This window comes from Paramormyrops kingsleyae, chromosome 8, assembly GCF_048594095.1.
Source record: "Paramormyrops kingsleyae isolate MSU_618 chromosome 8, PKINGS_0.4, whole genome shotgun sequence".
Lineage (NCBI taxonomy): Eukaryota > Metazoa > Chordata > Actinopteri > Osteoglossiformes > Mormyridae > Paramormyrops > Paramormyrops kingsleyae.
In genome coordinates this window covers 11,788,420-11,800,000 of record NC_132804.1, presented here as the reverse complement: position 1 = coordinate 11,800,000, position 11,581 = coordinate 11,788,420, and the positions used below count along the sequence as shown (strand labels likewise).

The following is an 11,581-nucleotide window of genomic DNA, read 5'->3' as shown; positions in this document are numbered from 1 at the left end:
ATAGATGGTTTCTTAAATTTCCCAGGTCTACATTTCACTGGCTGAATGACATGACAATTTGAATGTGCTTATAACCAGGTATTGTATAGGATACGTTTCAAAATTTAGATGGCTTAACTGAAGCTATGTATTTCAAATATTCATATTTTAAAACAGTAACAATGCACATTATCTGATTTTACGATGCAGTGACACAATCAACTTAATGTATCACTTTTTAAGAAACTGGTAAGGTGTTTCGTAGCAGTGCCACATTGTATAAGCCACCAACAGGAAAAACAATTTTTTGTCAATTAAATATCGCATATTTTGGGTAAGATCCTAATAATACTATCACGTTAGGTGCCTTTGATTCAAACTGAACACCACAAACATCAGTTACCCTAAAAACTATTTATTTTTTTTGAAGTACAGAGAAAATTCCAAGATGCATTTGTACAAAAAGAGCTGCATCAAGGTCTCTTTCCTTTTTGGGTTATCTCAAACAATATTTTAAGACCTATTTTTGAAAATATGTAATTGTTCCATTTAATCTCCTTTTTACATTTTATTTTGTGATAAGGAGGAGTAATTGATTGGAGCCAGTAGAATTTCACACAGGATTAAATATACAGTACAAGAGCGGGCAGAACAAACAGACAACACTAATACATTTCAGGAATAAGTTACCATAACAATGCTGCAAAAGACCACAAAAGATGGGGTGAACAGAGAAAGCCGGAGTGGGTGGAGTTTTACACAACCCATCACAAAACCACGCCCCTTTTCAAAATCTGAATATATAGTGTAAGCCCCGCTACTTTTTCATTCCACCCTAGTGACAAAACAAAGAACTTAATCTGACAAGCATATAAAAACGCACATACAAAAAAGCTAATTCAGTTTATTTTTTAATGTATCTTTATATGGAAATGAAAATTTTAAAATTCAGATATTTAAATAAATCAAACACAGGTGGTTGTTTAAATATTGAACTGCACCTATTTTTTTTTCCAGAGATAACTGGCATCAATAGTAACCAATTAAGGGGGAAAGAAGAGGCACGTCAATGTAAAAGGAGTGAACAGGAGATCCTAGGAATGTTTCTGGAATCATAAGAAACTAACACAGTCCTTTGAATTTTTAAAATCAGACATTGGTTAGGAAGACTGGTAGGAACCAGCAGCTCAGATGCATGCCTGCAGACCTAAACAGGATCTGAAAATGTGACACAGGCCAATGCTTGTGCACACAGAACTCCAGGGAGATGATGGAGAGATTGCGGGAACACACACTAACATCTCAATAAATGTTCATACTCACATAGTAGACCGCAGCCTCTGGATCAGTAACAGATCATGTGTGGGGATTACAACAAAAGAAGCTAGTGTACGAAAGGGGTGCTAAAGGCTGGAAACAGAAATGTACAAAAAAAAAAGTATGGATATATATATAGACTTAAAAGTCCAGCATAAACAAGGATTAGACAAGTCTTGAGCCTTCTTTAAGGTAGCTTGTACTAAACAGTTTTTGGTCAAAATAAGAACAAATTAAGTAAATCATCCCTTTGAATATAAAACTTTTAACACCTACTTTGGCCTGTTACAATGACCTCCATATTTTTACTACTTGGCCTGTTTGGTGTAAGTTCCCTCATTCTCTCAATTATCCCTAGCCTGCTAAGACTCCTTTAACCCCATCCCTACCCCCCTCCCCCACCCCACCCCACCCCACCACCACTCTATAGCAGGAGGCAGGCGCTCTTCTTGCCGCGCTTCTTGGCCTGTAGCGCCGCCCTGGTGGCCATCTCAAACACATCCCGGACACCATCATTCGTCTTGGCTGAGCATTCTAGGTAGCCGAAGGCATTGATGCGGTTTGCCATATCTCGGCCCTCCTCGGGTTTCACCGGCTCCTGAAGAGATGATTTTAAAATGATCTGAGAACAATGCTGTGGCCACAAAGAGTCGTGCGTTGGTACTGAAAAGAATATGTGGGACAGTCCTCCTCTTTAGATCTAAGGAGAAGCTAAACTGCTGGGGCAACACCAAGACTACAAGAAATAACCACTGCTGATAAGGCTGCTGACAGCAGCAGAGGGGAGTATACTGGGATACACAGCCACCCAGTACCATTCAGCCATTACCTCTGCTGCTACTGGAAAGCAAGACAATGCATTCAAATGACTGCAGGGTGATCAGTACCTTTCCTGTAATTATTCTGACTCAGTCATCCATTTCAAAACTGCCAAGGAGGTGCCATCCTCAGGGTGTTACTGAAAAAGACACCTCCATTCTGCTGCTCAAGGACCACAATGCCCATCCCTGGATTACCTACAGACCTCAAGGCATCTCAGGGTGGCTCCGGTCTCAATCATGGTGCATGTTTGCATGTTCTTGTAAAACCATGTTGCTAAGCAACATTCCAGTGGAGCTTCCATTTTAGCTGACTTCCATTTTGAACCACATTGCTCAGACCATTGAGGTTTGTTCAACTCATGTTTTTACTCAAACAAAATCTTTTTACCTAGCTAGTTATCTTATTTCCACAGGGATAAAGTACATCACTCATGGGTACAACAGCTGAGCTCTTCATACTAGCTGGATCCTGGTACCTGTTTCATCTTGGCAAGCTCCCTGCGCGTGAGCTCGTCGTTACGTAGGTCCTTCTTGTTACCCACGAGGATGATGGGCACATTGGGACAGAAGTGCTTCACCTCAGGGGTCCACTTCTCTGGGATGTTCTCTGTTAAGCGGGACACACACCAGGGTTATGATACCGTGCATCTCCCATTCCATTGTGAACATTGCCTGACGAAAGAGCCCTACCCAAGCTGTCGGGGCTGTCTATGGAGAAGCACATTAGGATCACGTCTGTATCCGGATAGGACAGAGGCCTCAGCCTGTCATAGTCCTCCTGCCCAGCAGTGTCCCACAAAGCGAGCTCCACCTGAATAAATGATGAAAAAGGCCAGAACCAACTTCTGTGACATTGCTTTTACAGGAGAGAAATAAAATAGGCAAAAAATATACTGAGCCCAGATCAATCTAGGAGTGCCAACTTTCAATAGCTTGGGAAGGTTTTTGGGAAGCCTGGTCTCAACCCACATGAATTGAGCAGTTTTCGTCCTATTTCTACTCCCTTTTTTGTCCAAAATTCTGGAATGTGTTGTTGCAGATCAACTCAAAACGTATCTCTCTGACAACTTATTTGAGGAGTTTCAGTCTGGCTTTAAAGCACAATATAGTACAACATCTGCTCTCCTTAGAGTTTCCAATAATACTCTCCTTTCTGCTGATGCTGGTTCTCTCACTGTCCTCACTCTCTTAGTGTCAAAAGCAGCAGTTAAATCTATCAATCATTCCATTCTTCTTACTCGCCTAGAAAAGTCTCTTGGCATCACTGGATCTGTGATCTTTTGGTTTAAGTCCTATCTCTCAGATAAAATGAGATCTATCAGCATAAATAACTAAGTCTTCTACTGATCCTGTCTCTCACGGTGTTCCACAAAGTTTGGTTCTTGGTCCCTTGCTTTTTATCATCTATATTCTACCTCTTGGTCATATCATTCATAAGCATGTCATGCAGTTCCATTGTTTTGCAGATGACATTCAGCTCTATATCTCCACCAAATCCATTTCTAGTGCCATTCACTCCTCCCTTTCAAATTGTCTCAGTGAATTAAGACTTTGGATGCAAGAAAATTTCCTCAAATTGGACTCTAGTAAAACTGAAGTTATTATTATTGGTCCAAAATCTGTCATTGAGCCGTGTCAAAATTTCTCTATTACTATTGATGGTGTCACTGTCTATTCCTCCTCTCTTATCCGAAATTTAGGTACTCTTTTTGACCAAACTCTCTCCTTTGAACACCATGTAAACCATACAGTAAAAACGGCTTTTTTCCCACCTCAAAAACATTGGCCACCTTCATCCATTTTCATCTACTGAAACTCTTATCCATGCCTTCATTACATCTAGATTAGATTACTGCAACAGCATTCTATATGGCCTCCCTGACAAAACTATAAAGAAACTTCAGTATGTTCAAAATTCAGTTGCTCGCCTCCTCACAGTCTCAGTCCTTTGACCACACCACTCCCATTCTCAAAGATCTTCACTGGCTTCCTATCTAGCAGCGTATTTTGTTTAAGGTTTTGCTCTTTATCTACAAATCTCTTCATAATCTGGCCACATCATATCTAGCTTATCTACTGCATAGACACTCCCCCAAACATTGCCTTCGTTCTGCTGACTCTAATCGCCTTTCTCTTCCTAAAATCACTAATTACTGCTATTGGAGTGACAGGGCCTTTTCTGTTACTGCCCCCTGTCTATGGAACTCCCTTCCTAGTGACATTAGGAACTCATCTCTCTAATCATTTAAAAACTCACTTAAGACCCATCTTTTCAAGATACCCTACAATAGTTGACAGAACTTTGTCCTGTTTGTTTGCCTAATGTGTGTATGTGTTTCTATTTCTCTGATTTGCCCTTGTAAAGTGACTGAGTATTTAGAAAAGCGCTATATAAATGTATTATTATTATTATTCTTATAATAAGGTTTAACAGACTTCTAAACAATACTGATCTCTAAGAAATTTAAACTGATATGTTTACTACATCACACACATGCCCACAGCAATGACAGGCAAAGTGGAGAACAGCAATCAGTGAGAGAAAGTTAAACAAGCACAATCAATAAAAAAAAATGACACAGGAAACAACTGAAAATGTACATATAAAAGTTGCCAGAACGCAATGTACCTCAAAAGATCAACAAAAACATGAAACCAATGATAGATAATACATATAAAGAATCACCAAGGTACAAGACAAATATGCAATGTTAAGGGGAATTTCAGGTATACATTAATTTCATGGTAATACTCCAGAGTTCTTAATAAATGGAACATGACTGGACACAGGAGTGTGTTCCCACAACAACAATAAACCCCAAGCATGATTGGGAAGCAAACCCACTGACATCTTACCTGCTTGACGTCCACCTCTATGTCTGCAACATAATTCTCAAAGACAGTGGGGACGTATACCTCTGGAAACTGGTCCTTGCTGAAAACAATGAGCAGACAGGTCTTACCACAGGCTCCATCTCCCACAATCACTAATTTCTTCCGAATGGCAGCCATCTGCAAAACAGAAAAATGGGACAGACAAGGTCAAACCTGTTATGGTCTTGTTTTTATCTGCTTTACTGTTAATAATTTGTCATTTTTCAGCTTCATGCTTTAGCACATCCATAGAATAGGATATTTATCGAACCAATGTGTTAACAGATTTTAACAGAAATACCAAGGTCATGTGAAATTTCTTTTCAATCAGTTTGCCCATCATCTTAGAACTGACACCCAAATGAGACAAGTGTCAAAGCAACCACACCAACGGGGAGAAATGCGAGTTAAATGTTATAAACCTCACTGGATTACTGAAATACAACCACACAGTATGAACAATGTACTTTATACAGAACGATTTCTGTAACACCTCTTAAGAAACAGGCTCAAGGGATTCATGCAAAAAGGAGAAAGAAAATGATGCTGAAATTCTTGAAGTAATAATACCTTTCTGCATCAGGAAAGAATACTGTATGGAAGTATTATCCCAAATGTACTGCAGCGTGAGTCAAAGAAAGCACATATGTAGGGACCTCTAGAATATGGGTTTCAAATTACGTCACTGTTGACCAATGATAATTAGCATTGTCTAATGCCCGCAAAATCATGAGCGCACGGAGGGTCTTGCGCCTGGAGAGAAAAAAACTACTGTAAAGGAGAGGAGAGTGAGGTGATGATTATTTTTTTTTTGGTTGTGGTTGGCAGCGCTGGTTTTGGTGGGGAAGGATGGAAGTTTTAAGCCCTGGAGTGCGACGGTCGAAGGGGTGTAAAGTGTGTGAGGAACTCCAGTGTGATTCCTGTGGTAAAGTGTTTTTTTTTTACTGGCGAAAGCTAACTTAGCTGCTAGCGCTAGCTAAGTTAGCTCACGTGAGGACTTGCTGAATCGTTCACAAGGTTGGTTGGCTGATCACTGCTACCTTAGCTCCACCGCTAACGTTCCTGCTGTATCGGAAAGCATCGACATTTCAGCGGATCTACTGTGTCCTCGTGACACAGCCGGGTGGCTGTGGATTTGGAAATCGGCAGCATCTTGCTGGATGGACGAACGCACAGTTAGACTGTTAGCCCAGGAGCATCTGCTGTGTCACCTTCGTTTCTACGATCTGATTTTTCTTCTCCTGTTTGCTCTTTAACCGAGTTGTGATTGTCTGTATGTATACCGTGATACCTTCAAATTTGCTTGCTCCCATTGTTACACTGCTGGAATATCTAATACAGGGTTCTTGCAGGTTTCAGTAAGTAAAATTTAAGACCAAAACGATGCATTACTAGAAACATTCAAATGATACCAGAAATTCTCATTTTATGTCATTCATATCCTTAGCCAAACATCCAACATATATGTGATTTACAAAGTGCGTTTTAATAAGTTTACATGTGTTTAAAGCATGTAGGAGGGGTATTTTAAGGCTCAAACTACAAAAGTTTATTTATATGGTCTTTCTATATCGCGGATTTTCACCTATCGCTGATGGGTCTGGAACGCATCTTCCGCAATAGGTGGGGGATCACTGTATATACCCCGTATTTATGTGTGTAAGTGAATAAAGAGTGAAATGGAATTAAAAAATAGTACTAGAGGTGGGCGATAAATCGATTTTATCGATTTATTCCAATTTACAGTTCAGGACGATGTGTTTTTATGAAAATCGATTTTATTACCTTATTTTGTAACAAGCGAGCGCCAAAAGCGGAACCAATGCAACACACCGTTCTTCACGGGTACATTAGCGCGGCGCACCCAAACACTGTGGTGGATTCACAAACAACATGACAATGGTTCGGTTTTGCGCCGTCGGACACAGACCAAACAAGTCCGCGTTGCAAAATCTGTTTAAAAACTGTTGCAACCAAAGGAAGCAGCATGACAAATTTATTCCAGCACCTAAAGCAGAGGCACGCAGCGGAGTGGGAGAAGTGCAGCTCCCAGCGAAATTAAAAGCAAGCAACCGTCCCTGACACGTTTTTGAACTGTGTGCCATATGATAAGAATGGGGCACAGTGGAAAGCGATAAACGCGGCCGCGATGTATATTGCAAAAGACACGGTGCCCATATATACTGTGGAAAAGCCGGGATTCATTAACATGATAAAAGTTTTTACAAGTTTCTAAAAGTGTTTACAATGGTGTGGTCTGCCATCTCACAAGCATCTTTTTTGGATTGTCAGATTGCACTTTAAATTCTAAAGTAAAAAAAAAAACAACAACAAAATTAAAATTAAAACTTGCTTTGAACCATTTAATTGTCATCTGTAGTTTGATTATGAGTAGGGGAGGGGAAAATCGATTAAAATCGATTAAAATCGAAAATCGGATTTATTGTGAAAAAAAACGGAGATTTTATTTTTAGGCCATATCGCCCAGCTCTAAATACAGTCGAACTTCGTTACAATGTACCTCGGGGGACATTAAGAATTTGTACGTTATAACCATAGTACGTTGTAACCAAGTCCCTCAAAATGAATGATAGAACACAAAATGTATATAAAAAAACTTTTATAAAACACCCCTCAAGTTGACACTATGACATACAGCTTGTGTAGTTTGAAGAATATAGTTCCTATTCTGAATAGGAACTATATTCTTCAAACTAGGTTAATATCAGTTACTCATAGACAGCCGACATAACGCAAAATCCACTGCCGGCTTATCGTTCAAATCGCCTTACTGTAACCTAATGTCAAGCCGAAATTATGCACCTGTATGATTCAATTGGCTGAAATAAATTTTGATACGTGTTAGACATCTGTCTTTTGTTAATTTCTTTCACTATATGTCACACAATTACCCCAATAACCACACAGTTTCAGAACTTAGTTCGCGTCGGCAGTATAAGGCTGCCATGTATAATTCTGAATTATTTCCACCTTGTCGGTCAGCGAAATCTGTTTCCTTTTAGCAGGCATCTTGCTTGATATGCGGCAGCATGACTGGCGTGGAATGCTTTGTGAGGATAGGTTCATACAGTTAGGCGTTGCTAAGCGATGTAGATGGCTGGCAACAGCCGATTCTGATCGCTCGGAAGATGAGGCTGTACGTTGTAACGAAGGTCAGTTTGCCTATTTTCCTCTGAAAATCATACGTTATATCGAAGTTTACGCTGTAAAGGTGTACGTTCTAAGCGATACCGGCAAATGGAATAATGCATTACGCGAATTCGGGACATCGAAATTTGAACGTTGTATTGGTGTAAACGTTATAAACGGGGTACGTTGAACCGAGGTTCGACTGTAGTACAATTCCGGGTTATTAATAATCATATGTCAGAACTGTAATACGTAACACACTTTACATATGCCATGAGGTATCAAACAGTGTTTAATAAAAGCTGGATGGAAAAAAAAGAACATTGGACGACATCAGGAATCAAATGTTTATTTTTTTCAGATAAGAGATACCAGCCTAAAAAACTAAACAAAATGGGGATTCCACAGGAGTTTAACGAGGGGGCGTGGCACACAGGAGGAGTGGTCGAGCGAGGCATGACATACTGCATGCTGCACTTTTAATCAGATTTTTTAGATTTTCTAAGCAATTTTTATTCAAATAAGTTTTTTTTTTCATTTCTATTTTGCTTTCTTGTCTTGGTTTAACTGTTTTAAATCTTGTTTTAATAAAGCATGTTAAATAACCACTGTGTAAGATAACTTGTCTTGCGTTGCCATAATGAGACCAAGAAACGTTCTCCTCAAGACCACACGAACAACTAAAAACTATATGCTGGAAACTAAGACATTCACAAGGTAACTCCATGAAAAGCTATGTAAAAGTAGAAATGTGTATTTTACGGTAAGATAACATGAGCCAACTGGCTAGTAGTTGCCTTAACTGAAAAAATTCACTCCAGTCATCAGAGAAAAAAGTTACTAACACACTACATCAAAACATTTACATGCAATAATGTATGGCATGAAATAAACTTGTAATTATCATTCAGTAATACAAATAATAAAACATACCGTTCACATTGGCCTCAAGAACTAAGTTAGCGCTTCATTCCCCTGCACTTCCTGTTGTGGCTGAGCGTGCACCTGACGTCAGTGGCTGAAAGTGCACGTTCTGCAGTCAGACCCTTCTCAAACTGGATGGTTGCCTAGCTGCAGTGATCACGCAATGGGATTTGTAGTTTTATCACCACGCAGACACCGGTGCAGACCAGAAAACACAACCAACGGATTAGTTCTACAGCATTTTCTGCGGACAACGCTTCTTGGGAATGAATGGAGGTAAGAATTTTAAGACTTGGGTAAATTAAATTTAAGACCTAGGATGAAAATCTGGGAATTTTTAAGACATTTTAAGGCCTTAAATTTAACTTTCTGAATTTTAGACTTAAGGCTTTTTAAGACCCCGCGGGAACCCTGCTAACAGTGGGTTGTTAGGGGTTTAGCCTGCTAGCTTAACATTCGTTCGGTAGGCTGGTTACATTGGAGTATACTGGTAAGGTCCCCTACAGGTCCAGTTTTGCCCTCACCGGTACACAATTTGCATATTGCAGTTACATTCTGGGAGATACACTTGTACTATACCTTGGGGGTAGTGTATTTCCACAGTGGAGGCACCGCGCAACTAAATTTAATTTTCTTCTTGTCTCAACATTTACCATTTCCACTATTTGAATTGTTAATTTTATGGTATTAGGAAATTCAGCCAGCTCACCATTCAACTGCTGAGAATCCATGAACCTGTTGCACCTTACATTATTGTTAGTGTAACCCTTAAATAGCCAGGACTGTGCTGGGTTACTATCACCTGTTTAAAAGGGGGTTACACATATTTATACTAACTTCAGAATCAGGTCAGAATCAGTTACTGTACATGAACAGATGTACATAAAGCATCTTTTTTAACAAGCAGGCCACTGCAAGACAGCATAACCTACACTTAGCAACATTATGGATGATTACAGATTATGACCTCTGTTCACACAGCTAAAACAGCATTTAAATGGTATTAAGGCATTTGATTCCACGTTAGGATATTTCAGTGCACACAATTATTTATAGAATTAAATAATTATTTTTATTAGGCCGACTACTTCTTATTTGGAGAATACAAATAAGTCAAATATTAACAAAGCCCGGTGACAGTGTAACACAGTAAATCCCGACTGCTTACGGCCCAAAAAAAGCAGTCATAGTTCAACAACACATAGTGGGAAAAGGGCCAGTCCGGCGTCCCAAGACTCCCCCGGAAGTACAGATGCGGAAGTGAGGCCCGACCGGAAGTAGGGGGTTTACCGTCAAATTATCTCCATTAATATAACTACTTACAAAATACACGACGTGGACCCTGGATAAGGTTTGAAAATGAAGATGTTCCGTCTGAGTGTAACGCGGTTACACGGCATATCTGACATTGTTCATACAATAAAAAAAGACAACCAGGTTGAGAACCAAAACCACCGTTAGGGCCCCAGCCGTCTCCGAAACGCCCCAAACTTTTTTTTTTAATTTGATTAAACACAACAGACTCCCATCTTTTCTCGTCGAAACATTGGTACGGAATAAACAGCACCGGCTTTACGACGGATAACCAGGCTAACCGGGAGAACTAAGCGCCACGTAGGTGACTACTCCAGATGGAAGGACTAACCGGATAACTGGTTAACAGACACTTACCATTTTACCAGATGGTTACTATTCTCCCCGTCGCAGTAACAAAACTAACGTCGCTAAATTACTGTTAAGCCGCATACGGGACCGAAAAGCTGCTAACGTCTGAATATGGGGTCGCGATGACGTCTAGCCAGCGCCCCGCGCCCTTTAAAGTCACTACATATACCTTTATTTAAGAGACAAGCTTATAGATATATTCTTCAACACACGTCGCGGCGGTATGATGCACTGCCTTCGCGATTTGAAATCGGGGATTTTAATCGGCCATTACTACACCCAAAAAGCGGACAAAAAGTACTAATCAGCCCGGGGCGATGACTCGAACCGACAACAGCATTTAAATAATAAAATTCACTTAATAATATTATGACTTATGTTTTTTTTCGTGAGTCAAACGATGAGGTAAAGTATACATAAATAAACTTCTTTACCGTTTGTTTTGTCTCGGCGCTCTCCGCTTTCCGTCTATCCCGTTCGACTCCTTCACGGTAATCGGCCCGCCCACTACCGCTCACTTCAGCCAATGGATGTGCCGCAACTCATAAGTGACAAGAGATTTTAACCAATGGAAGCGGAGCTGTACGGCCACTCAGCCGGAGTGCATTGTTCCACAAAATCATTCGCCGAGTTTCCCAATAAATTTCCATAATACCTGTAATAATAAAGATGACTTCGCCGCGACCGTTTATTCTGGACTACTGTACTATTTGTAAAGGTTTGTTTTACATTATTAAATGTTAATATTTGAACAGATTAAAAAATTATTTAAAACATCTAATTTCGATCAATGCATATAATTTCGATAACTTGCACAATGTATAAAATTATAAAAAACAGAACTAGCCAAA

The 11,581-nt window shown here is 39.9% G+C and overlaps 1 protein-coding gene across 2 annotated transcripts; it reads right to left on the bottom strand.

The window, feature by feature from the left end:
- Positions 1–378: 378 nt before the first annotated feature.
- On the bottom strand, positions 379–11,282 carry LOC111857025 (rho-related GTP-binding protein RhoA-C-like). Of its 2 annotated transcripts, none has more exons than XM_023837466.1 (5): positions 11,165–11,282; positions 4,974–5,129; positions 2,808–2,928; positions 2,594–2,724; positions 379–1,894 (listed from the first exon to the last, which is right to left on the bottom strand). In XM_023837466.1, exons 2-5 carry the CDS (start codon positions 5,127–5,129, stop codon positions 1,721–1,723), a joined length of 582 nt encoding a protein of 193 aa, XP_023693234.1. In that variant the 5' UTR covers positions 11,165–11,282; the 3' UTR covers positions 379–1,720. The 2 variants fall into 2 exon arrangements, with proteins under 2 accessions (XP_023693234.1, XP_023693233.1); XM_023837465.2 differs by lacking the exon at positions 11,165–11,282 and adding an exon at positions 10,737–10,915.
- Between the last annotated feature and the right edge of the window lie 299 nt (positions 11,283–11,581).

What these genes read in the sequence shown, in the direction of transcription:
- LOC111857025 (XM_023837465.2), bottom strand. An exon ending in TAGAGGTGGACGTCAAGCAG is followed by an intron (nt 2,929 to 4,973) that starts GTAAGATGTCAG and finishes TCATTTATTCAG; the next exon opens with GTGGAGCTCGCTTTGTGGGA. An exon ending in AGCTTGCCAAGATGAAACAG is followed by an intron (nt 1,895 to 2,593) that starts GTACCAGGATCC and finishes TCATCTCTTCAG; the next exon opens with GAGCCGGTGAAACCCGAGGA.